At 44.8% G+C, this 16,673-nt stretch overlaps 1 protein-coding gene across 1 annotated transcript; it reads left to right on the forward strand.

The window, feature by feature from the left end:
* Positions 1 to 14,533: 14,533 nt before the first annotated feature.
* On the forward strand, positions 14,534 to 15,466 carry LOC308266664 (olfactory receptor 2A2-like; the record flags this gene model as incomplete). The annotated part of the gene is made up of 1 exon (XM_080701046.1): positions 14,534 to 15,466. The coding sequence occupies one exon, from the start codon at positions 14,534 to 14,536 to the stop codon at positions 15,464 to 15,466; it is 933 nt and encodes a 310-aa protein (XP_080557172.1).
* Positions 15,467 to 16,673: the final 1,207 nt, after the last annotated feature.

Below are 16,673 nucleotides of genomic sequence, written 5' to 3' on the forward strand. Positions count from 1 at the left end.
TAGTTGAGCAAATGAGGCAACCTAATTGAGGGGGATGGGAGGGTGAAGAATAGAATTCCCTACTGTACCTGATGTACATTCACAGACATATCAAAGTCAATCAATAAGCCAAACATGAGGAGGGAGGGGAGAGGGTATGAGGGAGGAACTGGAGAAAGGCTAAATGGGTGATGCGTGCATGTATGCCTCTATCCTCTTGTATCCTATTAAGATGTATGACTACAATGCACCTATAAAAATTATAAAAAGGAAGACCCGTTTAATAAAAATGTCTATGACTCCACTGTAAATCTGCTTCAGGCCTAAACAGTAAGGTTAGTGATAGACAAACTGTGTTAAGTACACAGAATTTTTGAAAGACTCATATATATTTTCTAATTCAAACACAGGCCTGCCTAAAATTTGCATTTATCTATGTCTCATATAGCCCCAAGTGAATCTTAAAATTCTCTACTTAAGAAGGTAATTCATTTTACATTCACATGCATTAAAGATATAATAATGAATACCAAAATTGTATCAATTACTACAAGAAATTTAATATATAACTAACTGGGAATCCATTGTCTGCTCTATAGAAACCTAAAGAATTTCATGAAACAAAAACAAGTATATCTAGATATAGATATCCTACTTAAAACGGCTGCATATTTTTCAAAATATCAATATTTGAAAAGATACAAAAAGACTTAGCATTCCAAATATAAAGAGACAAAAGATAGCAAATAATAAATGAAATGTAATATGTAATTTTGGATTAGGTCCTAGGTGGGTCTGTGTGAAATGAAAACACTAGATATTAGAGGAAAAATGAAAAAATTAAAATCCTGGTTTTTACACTATAATGTGGCTAGGTCAGTTCCACATTTCTTGGTGAAAAAATGAAATTTTTACAGGTAAATGGGCATTGATTGTATTTACATTAAAATTTTAAGTATATCAAAAAGTAAGCAAATAGAGGTATTACAAGATAAGTAAGTATATTAACTGTGCTAAATTTACAGGAAAGTATAGTATATGAAAGTTTATTATATAATCTTTTTAAAAAAATTTGTTTGGAAACAGGGTCTCTTAAGCCAGCGTGGCTGGCTTCGAACCTGCGCGATCCTCCTGTCTCTGCCTCCCAAGCGCGGGGATTACAAGCGTGCGCCACCACGCCCGGCTATGTTTGTCTATATGTTTAAATTTATTTCATAATGCATTAGAAACAGATCACTGTGGGAAAGTGAGGAAGTTGTCAAATAGGAACATGCATGTAAATGCCTCTGAGCCCATTTGAGATAAATGCATCTGACTTTCATTTAGCCTTCAGCCCTGACTTTCCTCTCCTTGTCTTCTCCCTGACCCTGTTTCAAAACAAAAAATAAAAAATAGGGTTGGGAATGTAACTTGGGGGTAGAATGCCCCTGGGTTCCATCCCCAGTGCTGGAAAAAAAAAAGAAAAGAAAAGAAAGGAAAAAGGAAGAAAAGAAAAGAAAAAAGAAGAAAAAAAATGTGGATAGAGTGTGAAGGGACAGCCCAGGTCAGGGTCTCCAGTGATGCCCTCATCCATGCCTTTCATGGCTTTGTCTCCCTCAAACTCAGGGCCCTCCAAGGAAAGAGCTTTCTAGAAAGAGGTCTGTTTCTGTCATTCTGACTGTTCCCATGCCTGTGACTGGCTCAGGATTCTCTGACAGCATGTTGACAGGTATTGACGAAGGTGCTGAGGACTGCGTGGCCATATGAACTTTCCGTACTCGGAAGATGTGGATGACAAAGGTCTCTTCCACACTAGAAAATAAGCCAAGCTCTGAGATTTGGCACTGCATCCAGTTATCATAGGAGAAACAGAAAAGAGTCGACGGGCACCCAGTTGTGATCTAGCCATCATTTAGGAATGTAACCACTGTTAATGGAAATTGGTTTTTGCGCTAAAGTGCTTCACCTAAGAAGACTCAGCTGTCATCTGTTGGGTTGTTCAGTCATGAATCACTTACCCACACGGGCACAGTCAGAGAAACAGACTTAGATGATTTCACCTTCATGTGAACATCATAAAGCGAACTCTGCAAACTAAGATGCTTATAACATCACAAAGTGATAGCATCTTATGAGACCACCATCGCATATGCAATTCACCATTGACTGGAACATTTATAATGACACTATTGCTATGTCTTTACATAAGTGCTTCTCTAAATATACATGCTAGTTTGGTGGGTTGAACTGTAGTACCAGTACTTGTGAGGCTGAGATAGGAACTTCACAGATTTGAGGACAGCCTCCTCAATTTACTGAAGCCCTCAGCGACTTAGTAAGAACCTGTTTAAACATAAAATAGACCTGGGGTTTTTAGCTTGAAGGCAGAAAGCTCCTGAGTTCAATCCCCAGTACCACAAAATATACATAAAAATAAATAAGCTCTTTTTTTTTCTGTCAGCAATCCTTTGCCAGTGCCATGTGGTAGAATGCACATGAAAGGATTAACAAGGTTAAATGTATATAAATTTCAAACAGAAAGACATTTTAAGATATTATATCATTTAGATAGAGTAAGACAAAAATGGAAATTATTCTTCCTAATTTGTGTTTAAGGACACTATTATTATAATCTGCACTATTATTAAGGACACTATTATTATTAGCCTCATAATAAATATAGGCTAATAATAAATATAGCATGGACAGAAAAAGATTATTTAGAAGAAAAATTGTAGGATCTAAAACAAAAAATGTTACTCAGTGGTTAAGAGAAAAGGCATGGGTAGGTAGACTTCTATGCAGGGCCCACTAAGATCCTTGCTATAGAGTCAAACCCTAACCTGGATACTGCGGTAAAGAGACTTTGAAAAGCAAGTGATATTGAAATATGGAGGTTATCCGGGCAATAGTCAGGTGAGGATGTAGATGTTTCCTTCTTCTAACAGGAGAGAGGGAAGTCAGAACGATTTGAGGTGTCTGAAGGGTTGGACATCCCATTGCTGATTCATCATGGAGGGGACCAGTGTGTAAGGACCAGGGTGGCAGCAAGGAGCTGAGTCCAGCTCAGAGCCTTCACTCCCACCACCACAAGACACTGAATTCTTCCAACAACCATTGACAATGGAAGAGCTTCTCAAGTCTCTGCTGTGGACTGCAGACCAATCTGAATCTGTATTTAGCCTGTGGCACCTGCGCAGACATTCTGGAGACCCAGCCCCAAACTCTGACCTCACAGGGAAATTTTGAGATGACAAGTGTAGCTGTTTTAGATCACTAAGTTTCTGTTAATTTTCTGTAGCAGCAGTGACAAACGAATTCATTTTTGATATTAAATGAGGTTAAGTCTCACTCTTGCACTCTTGCTACACTGGTGATTTTCACTTGATGCAATGATCATTTTATGCTAGTTTTCATCTCAGGATAACTTTAAAATCTTTAAAGTTAAAACTCTTAAAAACAGCCGGGCGTGGTGGCGCATGCTTGTAATACCCACGCTTGGGAGGCTGAGACAGGAGGATCGCACAGGTTCGAAGCCAGCCTCAGCTACTTAGTGAGGCTCTCAGCAACTTAGTGAGACCCTGTTTCCAAATAAAATATAAAATAGGTCTGCGAGTATAGCCCAGAAGTAGAAAGCCTCTGGATTCCACCCACAGTACCACCAAAAAATAAAAAATAAATAAAATTAATTAATTAATTAATTTAATTAAACTCTTAAAAACTCCTAGCCAGGCGTCGTGGCGCACGCTTCTAATCCCAGCATTCAGGAGGCTGAGACCGGAGGATTGCGGTTCACGGACAACCTCAGCTACTTAGTAAGGCCCTCTGCAACTCAGTGAGACCCGGTTTCAAAATAAAAAGAATAAAAAATAGGGCAGGGGATGTAGCTTGGAGGTTGAATGCCCCTGGCTTCCAAAAAAAAAAAAAACAAAAAAACTCCTGAGGTACTGTAGATATTGTTTTTGTAGGAATAGGCATTGACATTTCTCATAATACTAATGAACACTTAGGGTTTTATAATATTTAATTTAATTCATTTTAAAGGCTTCTGTTTAGGTTAATATAAATAAGTAGTTCATAAAAAAAATTAAAAGAAAATATAAGAAGTCGCCGTTTTAAGCCAAACATGGTGGTGCCCAATTGTAATTTCAGTACTTGGAAGGCTGAGACAGGAGGATCAGAGGTTTGAGGACAACCTTAGCAAGTAGTGAGACTCTCGTCAACCTAGTGAGATCTTGTCTCAAAATAAAAATAAAAACTAGGGGTAGGGATGTAGCTCTGGGGTAAAATGCCCTTCGGTTTAATCCCCAGTACCACAAAAAATAAAATAAAATAAAATAAAATAAAATAAAATAAAATAAGTAACTGTTTCAAATGAGGTGCATTGGCACATGCCTGCAGTCTCAGTATTTGGGAGACTGAGCCAGGAAGTTGCAAGTTGGATGCCACACATACAAGAACAGAGCTAGATTCTGTTTCAAAAAATAAAACAGAGCCGAAAATAAATAAAATAGTTCAGCTCAAGGACAGAATTCCCCTGGGTTCAATCCCCAGCAACACACACACACACACACACACACACACACACACACAACACACACAGAAACATGTAACTATACAACATTTTTTGTGATTTTTTAAAAAATGTTTGGCTTAAGAGTAGGCAATTACATTTCCTATCTTTTCCTGTCTCCAGTATGTTGGAATATCATATATCAGGTAGCCTCTGGAAAAATTTAATATGTATTCATGGGAGAATATACATTTTTTGAAAAAAGTAACAAGTGTCTAAATATTATTGTAAAAATAATTTTAATTCCACAGACCCCTTGAACTATTCTCAGCAACTCTCCAAAATCCCTGAACCCCATCAAATGAATAGCTGAGAATATATTTAAACAAGTCTTCATATCTTCAAAAATTAGGAAAATGACTAGATTAAAATGTAGAGTGTAAGGAAAGCATGGGGCACATTTTCTGAAGCATAGTAAACAGTGGCAGTTGCTATGTCCACCATCACCCTTCCTCATTGGATGCTCAAGTTCTTTTGTGTGTAGAGAGCTATTTCCTCCCAGGATGGTAATACTTCCCCAGCATCTAAAAAACCACAGCATCTCATATGCCCATGTTGAACAGAAGCAGACTACAGAGAAGTATGAACTCATGGAGCCGTAACAATGGTTAAGAGTTGTATTTTGTGAGCTCTGTCCTCAGGTTCATGACCCATGAGACACTTGAAAGTTTGTGCAGAAACAGTGTGCTTCTCATTTCTGTCCTGCCTGATCCTGAAACGTTTCCTCTAGGAACAATTAGACACAATATTTGCTCTTCTCCAGAGAGAAGATTCCTCAGGGAAAAGACAAATAGATGTGACATGTTGGGATCCTTCTGGGAATCTGAACTCTCAACAGAAACAGGGATGTTTTTGTTTTTATTTCTCTGTTTCTAAAAGTAAAACCTGTGATCTTGGAGTTTAAAGAAGCCCCAAGCCAGTGAATTCTCCCATTTCTAGGATTTCGTGCTATGAAGGCTGTCAGAAGGAACAGGATTCTGTGCCCAGTTTAGAGGTATGTTTCTCTTCTCTTTGGGTTTTTATTTTCTAGGTTGAAGTATTTCCTTGAGGGAGAATCCAGTGCTAGAGATAGAATTTCCCTGGGTACAACCCCCGGTTCCAAAGGAAGCAAAAAAAAAAAATATATTAAAAGTGATATTGAGACATTATAAATATGTTGGCCTTCCCCAACAGTACTTCCACAGATCCATAGGTGTTTGTAGAGATACTGGCCTTGAATCCGAAAATTCACTTTAAAGCCAATAAATCTTATTCACAGATAATGCTGTATATTGACTTATATTGATACAAACAGAATTATTACTTTTAGTTGCCATTTTTGCATTGTGTACAATACCGTATTCTTAATTCTATTCAATGTATTTAATAATCTTAGAAGAGCAACAAATTAGTTGTATCTAATAAGTAATTCCTGATTTTGTACTGAATTTTTATTAAAAAGATGAAAATAATGAAATAAAGCTCATTGAATAAAAATAACTAAGTGTAGCCGGGCATGGTGGTGCACACTTGTAATCCCAGCGCTTGGGAGGTGGAGACAGGAGGATCACGCAGGTTCAAAGCCAGCCGAGCTGTCTTAAGAGACCCTGTTTCCAAATTTTAAAAAGTATAAAAATAGGTCTGGGAGTGTAGCCCAGAGGTAGAAGGGCTTCCAGGAACCCCAGTACCACCAGTAAATAAATAAAAATAACTAAGTGTAAAAGCAATTATAGCATTATGAACTGACATTTTCTTTTTTAATAATTTTATTGGTACATTGTAATTATGTAACAAAGCAAAATTCAATATGGTAAGTTTATGTTTGCACACATCATTTGACGGTGTCTCCCTTCAGATCCCAGCTCATGCCGCTCTTCTTCCCTCTCTTTACATGTTAGTGAGGTTGGTGGTGATAACTTCAAATATGAAAATAACAGTATTTGATATATTTCCTTCTTCAAGCCACCATTTCCTTCCCCTTCCTTTCGATTTTCCTCTACTGATCTTTATCCTTTTTTTTTTTTTTTTTTTGGTGGTACTGGGGGTGGAACCCAGAGGCTTTCTACCTCCAGGCTATCCTCCCAGACCTATTTTATACTTTATTTGGAAACAGGGTCTCACTAAGTTGCTGAGAGCCTCACTAAGTAGCTGAGGCTGGCTTTGAACCTGTGCGATCCTCCTGTCTCCTGTCCTCCCAAGCGCGGGATTACAAATGTGAGCCACCATGCCCGGCTTTGATCTTTATCCTCTTTTATCTGAAGTCCGTTTTCTTTTCTATTTTCTCTCCAGCTTCCACATAGGAAAGAAAACATGTGATTCTTTACTTTCTGAGACTCGTTCTCATTTAGCATAATATTTTCTAGTTCCACCCATTTTTCTACAGATAACAAATTTTTTTCTCCATTGTTGAGTAGAACTCCATTGCCCGTATATGCTATATTTTCTTTATCCATTCATTTGGTGGCAGACACTTAGAGTGATTCCATAATTGGACTCTCTTGAGTTGTGCGGCTATAAACATGGCTTTGCAAGTATCACTCTAGTGCTTTAATTCTTTTGGATAGATAATGAGGAGTGGGATAGCCGGGCCACGTGATGTTTCCATCTCTAGATTTTGAGGAAACTTTGTGCTCAGACACTGTACTAATTTACAGCTTCTCTCTCCCTCATGGTTGTACTGATTTGTAACTCCACCAACAATGTATGAATTCCTATTTCCCCACATCCTCACCAGGATTTATGAGTGTCTGTATTCTTGATCATTACCATTCTAAGCAGAGTTACGTGGAATCTCAGTGCTGTTCTGACTTGTGTTTCCCTGATTGCTAATGACGTTGCATATTTCTTCTTTTGAGAAGTGTCTGTTCAACTCAATTGTCCATTTTTATTGTGTTATTATACTTTTATAGGGTTAAGGTTTTTAGTTCATTATATATTTTAGATATTAGTCCTCTATCACAGAATAAGCTGGCAAATATTTTTTTACCAATTATAAGGGCTTTCTCTTAGGATTCTTGATTGCTTTCTTTGCTGTGCAGAATCTTAAATTTTACGTCATCTTGTTTATTGATTCTCAGTTTTATTTCCTGAGCTCTGGGGCCTTATTGAGGATGAATCTATCAGTGCCCACATTTTGGAGAGTGAGCCTTGCATTTTTTTTTTTAATTAATTTATTTTTTAAATTGGTGCATTGTAGTCATATATCAATCACATTGGAGTACAAGACTTGAGAGGATATACAAGCACACATCATCCAATTAGCCCTCCTCCAGCCCCCGTCCCATTCCCTCCCCCTCCCTCCATCCCACACTTCTTTGGTGATTTACTTTGATACATTTGTTTATGTACCTCCTGCGTTTTAAAGAGGCTCCGTCCTCCAGTATTACATACCCTCTGATTGGTCACATTAGTTGCTTCACTATAGGGCCCTTTCTATAGCTCAACCTCTTCCTGTTGCCCATTTCCTCCTAGTTATTGCTGATTAAGAGAAGCGTCTGATTTATATTTTCTGCGATATTTCTCTGTGCATGCTGCGTTGCAAGTACCAATCCCACTCTTGATGGTCCCAGTAGTGGCCTGGCTACTCAGTGGACTGATCCAGACCTCGCTGGCTCAAGCAGCGGCCTTGCCTCATGGGAGGACCCAGTTCTGGTCTCGCTGGCCCCTGAACCGGTCAAACCCCTAAGCTGGCTTTGGTCCCGACCTTGGAGGCCCCAACACTGGTAATGTCTCACAGCAGGCTCCGATGACGGCCTCACTGGCCCCAGCACCGGCTTAACCCCTTGGCAGGCTCTTATCCTGGCCTCAGAGGCCCCAGTACCGGCCTTGCCTCAAGGCAGGCTCCGATGCCGGCCTAGCTGGCCCCAGCACCGGCCTAATCCCTTGGCAGGCTCCGATCCCGGCCTCGGAGGCCCCAGCACTGGTCATGCCTCACGGCAGGCTCCGATGCCGGCCTCGCTGGCCCCAGCACCGGCCTAACCCCTAGGCAGGCTCATATCCTGGCCTCGGAGGCCCCAGTACCGGCCTTGCCTCACGGCAGGCACCGATGCCGGCCTCGCTGGCCCCAGCACCGGCCTAACCCCTCGGCATGCTCCGATCCCGACCTCGGAGGCCCCAGCACTGGTCATGCCTCACGGCAGGCTCCGCTGCCGGCCTCGCTGGCCCCAGCACCGGCCTAACCCCTCGGCAGGCTCTTATCCTGGCCTAGAGGCCCCAGTACCGGCCTTGCCTCAAGTCAGGCTCCGATGCCGGCCTCACTGGCCCCAGCACTGGCCTAACCCCTCGGCAGGCTCTTATCCTGGCCTCGGAGGCCCCAGTACCGGCCTTGCCTCAAGGCAGGCTCCGATGCCGGCCTCGCTGGCCCCAGCACCGGCCTAACCCCTTGGCAGGCTCCGATTCCGGCCTCGGAGGCCCCAGCACTGGTCATGCCTCAAGGCAGGCTCCGCTGCCGGCCTCACTGGCCCCAGCACCGGCCTAACCCCTCGGCAGGCTCTTATCCTGGCCTAGAGGCCCCAGTACCGGCCTTGCCTCAAGGCAGGCTCCGATGCCGGCCTCACTGGCCCCAGCACTGGCCTAACCCCTCGGCAGGCTCTTATCCTGGCCTCGGAGGCCCCAGTACCGGCCTTGCCTCACGGCAGGCTCCGATGCCGGCCTCGCTGGCCCCAGCACCGGCCTAACCCCTTGGCAGGCTCCGATCCCGGCCTCGGAGGCCCCAGCACTGGTCATGCCTCAAGGCAGGCTCCGATGCCGGCCTCGCTGGCACCAGCACCGGCCTAACCCCTCAGCAGGCTCTTATCCTGGCCTCGGAGGCCCCAGTACCGGCCTTGCCTCACGGCAGGCTCCGATGCCGGCCTCGCTGGCCCCAGCAGCGGCCTAACCCCTCGGCAAGCTCTTATCCTGGCCTTGGCGGCCCCAGTACCGGCCTTGCCTCACGGCAGGCTACAATGCCGGCCTCGCTGGCCCCAGCAGCGGCCTAACCCCTCGGCAGGCTCTTATCCTGGCCTCGAGGCCCCAGTACCGGCCTTGCCTCAAGGCAGGCTCCGATGCCGGCCTCGCTGGCCCCAGCACCGGCCTAACCCCTCGGCAGGCTCCGATCCCGGCCTCAGAGGCCCCAGCACTGGTCATGCCTCAGGCAGGCTCCGATGCCGGCCTCTCTGGCCCCAGCACCGGCCTAACCCCTCGGCAGGCTCTTATCCTGGCCTCGGAGGCCCCAGTACCGGCCTTGCCTCACGGCAGGCTCCGATGCCGGCCTCACTGGCCCCAGCAGCGGCCTAACCCCTCAGCAGGCTCTTATCCTGGCCTCGGAGGCCCCAGTACCGGCCTTGCCTCACAGCAGGCTCCGATGCCGGCCTCGCTGGCCCCAGCACCGGCCTAACCCCTCGGCATGCTCAGATCCCGGCCTCGGAGGCCCCAGCACTGGTCATGCCTCACGGCAGGCTCCGCTGCCGGCCTCATTGGCCCCAGCACCGGCCTAACCCCTCGGCAAGCTCTTATCCTGGCCTTGGAGGCCCAGTACCGGCCTTGCCTCACGGCAGGCTCCGATGCTGGCCTCGCTGGCCCCAGCACCGGCCTAACCCCTCGGCAGGCTCTTATCCTGGCCTCGAGGCCCCAGTACCGGCCTTGCCTCAAGGCAGGCTCCGACGCCGGCCTCACTGGCCCCAGCAGCGGCCTAACCCCTCGGCAGGCTCCGATCCCGGCCTCTGAGGCCCCAGTACCGGCCTTGCCTCAAGGCAGGCTCCGATGCCGGCCTCGCTGGCCCCAGCACCGGCCTAACCCCTCGGCAGGCTCCGATCCCGGCCTTGGAGGCCCCAGCACTGGTCATGCCTCAAGGCAGGCTCCGATGCCGGCCTCGCTGGCCCCAGCACCGGCCTAACCCCTCAGCAGGCTCTTATCCTGGCCTCGGAGGCCCCAGTACCGGCCTTGCCTCACGGCAGGCTCCGATCCTGGCCTCGGAGGCCCCAGCACTGGTCATGCCTCACGGCAGGCTCCGCTGCCGGCCTCGTTGGCCCCAGCACCGGCCTAACCCCTCGGCAAGCTCTTATCCTGGCCTTGGAGGCCCCAGTACCGGCCTTGCCTCACGGCAGGCTGCGATGCCGGCCTCGCTGGCCCCAGCACCGGCCTAACCCCTCGGCAGGCTCTTATCCTGGCCTCGAGGCCCCAGTACCGGCCTTGCCTCAAGGCAGGCTCCGATGCCGGCCTCGCTGGCCCCAGCACCGGCCTAACCCCTCGGCAGGCTCTTATCCTGGCCTCGAGGCCCCAGTACCGGCCTTGCCTCAAGGCAGGCTCCGATGCCGGCCTCGCTGGCCCCAGCACCGGCCTAACCCCTCGGCAGGCTCTTATCCTGGCCTCGGAGGCCCCAGTACCGGCCTTGCCTCACGGCAGGCTCCGATGCCGGCCTCACTGGCCCCAGCAGCGGCCTAACCCCTCGTCAGGCTCCGATCCCGGCCTCAGAGGCCCCAGTACGGCCTTGCCTCAAGGCAGGCTCTGATGCCGGCCTCGCTGGTCCCAGCACCGGCCTAACCCCTCAGCAGGCTCCGATCCCGGATTTGGAGGCCCCAGCACTGGCTTTGCATCAAGGCAGGCTCCGATGCCGGCCTCCCTGGCCCCAGCACCGGCCTAACCCCTCAGCAGGCTCTTATCCTGGCCTCGGAGGCCCCAGTACCGGCCTTGCCTCACGGCAGGCTCCGATGCCGGCCTCGCTGGCCCCAGCACCGGCCTAACCCCTCGGCATGCTCTGATCCCGGCCTCGGAGGCCCCAGCACTGGTCATGCCTCACGGCAGGCTCTGCTGCCGGCCTCGTTGGCCCCAGCACCGGCCTAACCCCTTGGCAAGCTCTTATCCTGGCCTTGGAGGCCCCAGCACCGGCCTAACCCCTCGGCAGGCTCTTATCCTGGCCTCGAGGCCCCAGTACCGGCCTTGCCTCAAGGCAGGCTCCGACGCCGGCCTCACTGGCCCCAGCAGCGGCCTAACCCCTCGGCAGGCTCCGATCCCGGCCTCTGAGGCCCCAGTACCGGCCTTGCCTCAAGCAGGCTCCGATGCCGGCCTCGCTAGCCCCAGCACCGGCCTAACCCCTCGGCAGGCTCCGATCCCGGCCTCGGAGGCCCCAGCACTGGTCATGCCTCAAGGCAGGCTCCGATGCCGGCCTCGCTGGCACCAGCACCGGCCTAACCCCTCAGCAGGCTCTTATCCTGGCCTCGGAGGCCCCAGTACCGGCCTTGCCTCACGGCAGGCTCCGATGCCGGCCTCGCTGGCCCCAGCAGCGGCCTAACCCCTCGGCAGGCTCTTATCCTGGCCTTGGCGGCCCCAGTACCGGCCTTGCCTCACGGCAGGCTCCGATGCCGGCCTCGCTGGCCCCAGCACCGGCCTAACCCCTCGGCAGGCTCTTATCCTGGCCTCGGAGGCCCCAGTACAGGCCTTGCCTCACGGCAGGCTCCGATGCCAGCCTCACTGGCCCCAGCAGCGGCCTAACCCCTCGGCAGGCTCCGATCCCGGCCTCAGAGGCCCCAGTACGGCCTTGCCTCAAGGCAGGCTCCGATGCCGGCCTCGCTGGTCCCAGCACCGGCCTAACCCCTCAGCAGAGCCTTGCATTTTTTATAGTAATTGCAACCTTTCTGGTTTAATTTCTATGCTTTTGAACCATCTTGAGTTTACTTTTGTTCAGGGTGAGAGACAGGAGTTAAGTTTCATTCTTCTACGTATGGATATCCAGTTTGAAAAGGCTCTTTTCCCCGGATGGTTTTGGTTTTTTTTTTTTACACCTTTGTCAAAATACTGGTTGTAAGTATACGGATTTGTCTCTGTATCATCTATTCTATTCCACAGATCTATTTTTGTGCCAATGGCTTGTTACTATAGCTGTGTATTATAATTTGAAATTGGATGTCATAATATTTGCAGTATGGTTCTTAGTGTTCAGAATTGCTTTGGCTATTCTGAATCTTTTGTTCTTTAATATAAAATTTAAGATGATTTTTTTTAGTTCTTTGAAGAATGATTTGGTATTTTGGTAGGAGTTTCACTGAATCTGTAGATTACTTTTGGTAGTAAGGCAATTTTGGCAATATTTAGTTGTCTATCCAAGAACATGGGATATCTTTCCATTTTCTAATATCTATTTTAATTTCATCCTTCAATGTTCTATAATTTTTATAGTAGAGGTTATTTATCTCCTTGATTAAATTTATTCCTAAGTATTTTTAAGACTATAATGAATAAAATTGTTTTCCATTTTTCTTTTTTAGTGGGGGGTAACAGTTGGTATATAGAAAGGATATTGATTTTATGTTTGTTTTATATCCAGCTACTTTTATGAATATGTTTTTTACCTCTAGAAGTCTTTTGGTTGAGTATTTTTGGGTCTTCTAAGTATAGAATCTTGTCATCTATAAACAGACAATGCTTTTTCTACATCTATTGAGATGATCATATGACTTTTGTTCTTAGTTCTATTTACATATGTGAGTTACCATTTCTTGACTTCTGTATGTTGAATCAGCTTGGTATCCCTGGAATAAAAGCAACATTATTATTGTGAACAATCTTTGTGATGTGGTTTTTAAGGTAAATTGGTGGTATTTTATTGAGAATTTTGATTTTGGTCTGTAATTTTCTTTTCTTGAAGTATATATATATTCTGTTTGATATTAAGGTGAATCTGAACTTGTAGAAAGAATTTGGGAATATTTCATTTCTTCCTATATCATAGAACAATTTGAGGAGCATTGGTATTAGTTCCTTTTTAATGTCTTGTAGAATTTAGATGGGAATTCAACTGATCTTTTTTCTTAAGGGTTATCTTCACTTTTTGTCTATTTAGGTTTTCTGCATAGTCTTGGTTCAACTTAGGTAAGTTGTATCTGTCTAGAAATTTGCTGCTTTCTTCCAGGTTTTCCAGTTTGTTAGAATATACATTTTCAAAGTAGAACCTAATAAATGACTGGATTTTAGTGATAAGTATTAGCTTACCTTTTCAAAACATCAATTTTAGTTGTATTGATCTTTTTCTAGTTCTTTTATTCTCCATTTCATTTAATTTCAGTTCTGAATTTAATTGTTTCCTATCTTTTATTGTCTTAAAATCAGTTAGACCTGACATTTTTAAACACCATTACTAATAATTGAATCAGACGTGTTAATCAATAGATACTAAAAGTAGTGATTGAAAGGAACTAGTGGCTAGTTCCTATATAAAAAACAAAATAGTTATATAAAAATAATAGTTGATGTCTCATAAATTAATTAGAAAAAATAATAAATGTATACTGAAGATACTTAAGAAGCTTCATCTTCACCAAGTGGTTCCTGTTGTTTGTTCCTGGAATTGGAAAATTAAGTATGTACCTGCTCAAAATGCTCTAAAGAGGTCAGTTTATCTTTCTAAAGAAAGTGAATAATCTGAATCTCAAAATAGGAAACATAATACGCTACCAATTTGAAGCCTAAAAATTATACCTACTCCACAAAATATCAGTGATTGGAAAAGCATAAAAAGGCTGAGTTAATAATACATATGCAAGGAGACTAAAGACATGATATTAAATATTGTGTACTATCTTGGATTAAGTTTTGGATGGGTAAAGGTATAAAGAAGAAACGCCTAATTACATTTCCTGAGTTTTATAATAATACAGTGGCTAGGTGAGTAAATGTCAAATGTCTTAATTTAACAGTGAAAAATTTGCATGTAAAGGGGCTCACGTCTATATCATAATTTCAAATGGTTCAAAAATATAAGTATATGGAAAGAAAGGATAAAACAAGTAAAAGGATACAGTAATGTATGTTGAATCTAGGTGAAAGTATATGAGAGTTTTTGTATAATTATTGAAACTTTTCTGTATGTTCAAAATTATTTCAGAAAATGTGTTAAAAATGGACAGATTACTGTTGGAAAGTGGGGAAGCTATTACATAGGAACAAGCCGCTGAGCCCATTTGAGATAAATGCGTATGACTTTTATTTATTCTTCAAATATGACTTTCCTCTCTCTGTCTCTCCCTGTCCTTGACAGATTGACAGTGAGGAATGGAAGGCAACCAGTCATGGGTCACACAGTTCATCCTGGTGGGATTCCAGCTCAGTGCAGAGCTGGAAGTGTTCCTCTTCTGCATCTTCTCCCTGTTGTACATCTTCAGCCTGCTGGCAAATGGCATCATCCTGGGACTCATCTGCCTGGACCCCAGGCTGCACACCCCCATGTACTTCTTCCTCTCACACCTGGCCATTCTTGACGTTTCCTATGCTTCCAACAATGTTCCTAAGATGCTGGCAAACCTTGTGAACCAAATAAGAACCATCTCCTTCACTCCATGCATAATTCAGACATTTTTATATTTGGCTTTTGCTGCTACAGAGTGCCTGATTTTGGTGGTGATGTCCTATGATCGGTATGTGGCCATTTGCCACCCCCTGCACTACACTGTCATCATGAGCTGGAGAGTGTGCATTGTCCTGGCTGCTACGTCCTGGTTTTGTGGATTTACTCTCTCTGTGGTCCATGCCAATCTCCTTCTAAGGCTGCCCTTCTGTGGGCCCCGGGAAGTAAACCACTTGTTCTGTGAGATCCTGTCTGTCCTCAAGCTGGCTTGTGCTAATACCTGGCTCAACCAAGTGGTCCTCCTCATTGCCTCTTTTATTGTCTTAGTCAGTCCCCTTTGCTTAATGCTTGTTTCCTACATACACATCCTCCGGGCCATCCTAAAGATCCAGTCAAAGGAGGGCCGCAGCAAGGCCTTTTCCACCTGCTCCTCCCACCTCTGTGTGGTGGGGCTCTTCTTCGGTATAGCCATTTTGGTTTACATGGTCCCAGACTCTGATCAACGAGAGGAGCAAGAGAAAATGCTGTCACTGTTTCACAGTCTCTTTAACCCAATGCTGAATCCCCTCATCTACAGTCTGAGAAACGCTCAGGTGAAGGATGCCTTCCACAGAGCATTGCAGAGGAAGAGGGCCATGTGAAGCCGAGTTAGAATGCTATTCTGGTAGGGCTTTATTCTTAAATAAATATTTTGCAGAAGAGAAAACTCAGAAAAAATTCACAAATAGAAATTTGACATAAAATTAGTAACTGTTTAAATAGAATGTGAATATTTGCTCTTATTTTTAAATTCATTTATGTCTATTCTAATCTGTAATTTTCAATTTCTTCTTGCTTAGAGTTCAGTTTGGTTTCCTAGAAACTCTGAAAATAAGGCAAAACTACTCTGAAAATGATTATTATAATTTACCCTTCATTAACCTTCTCCACTGAAAATTATTTGTTATAAGGTGTATCTGGATTGTCCCCCAAAGTCTTATGTGTTCTGAGGTGGAACCTGGTTGAAGGAAGTAGGTCACAGGGGACATGCCCTGTAAGGCGTCATCTTCTCTTTTAGCTAGCTCCTCTGCCTGCGCTCTCTCTCTCTATCTATCTATCTCTCTGTTTCTTTCTATCTATCTGTTTCTTTCTTTCAATCTCTCTCCCTCTCTCTGTCCCTTTTCCCTCTCTCCCTCCCTTTTCTTTCTTCTTTCCTGAAAGCTGCCAAGAGTTGAGCAGCTTTCTTCCAGTATGCTCTCCACCATGATATTCTGCCTTGGCCCAGGCCCAGAGCAATGGACCTGGCCAAGTGTAGACTGAAGCTATGAGCCAGTATAAATCCTTCTTCTCCTGAAATGTTTTTCTTAAGTATTCCCATATTGAAAAAACCTGACTATTACATTGTTTAATCCACTCTGTGGATTAAAACGCAATGTTAAGTGTCTCCAAGCTTATTTATAAAGTGGGAGAAGTGAACGCTATTTTCTCTTGACAGTTGCATCTATTTCTTGGCATTTAATTTCCAATTACTTGTTTTGAAAGAAAATTGAACTAACTCCAAAGCAAAGAGAAAACATAAAATAATATAAATTAGGATGAATATCAATGAAATTGGAAATAGAATATCAAAAGCAAAAGTAAAAGTTTTTTATTTTGAAAAATGACAACATAATTATAAACTTTAGCTAGAATGGCCAGCATGAAAAAAGAAAAAATACTAAAATTGCTAAAATCAGAGTTTTAAAGGAACATAATTGTCAACATTACAAATGGGAAAAGAATTTTTAGAGAATGCTGTGAATAACAGCATGCTGATAATTAAAAACACAGATAAAAGGGCAAATTCCTTAAAGGACACAATCTAATGAC

The sequence above is a fragment of the Muscardinus avellanarius genome, assembly GCF_963383645.1.
Source record: "Muscardinus avellanarius genome assembly, chromosome: 9".
Taxonomy (NCBI): domain Eukaryota; kingdom Metazoa; phylum Chordata; class Mammalia; order Rodentia; family Gliridae; genus Muscardinus; species Muscardinus avellanarius.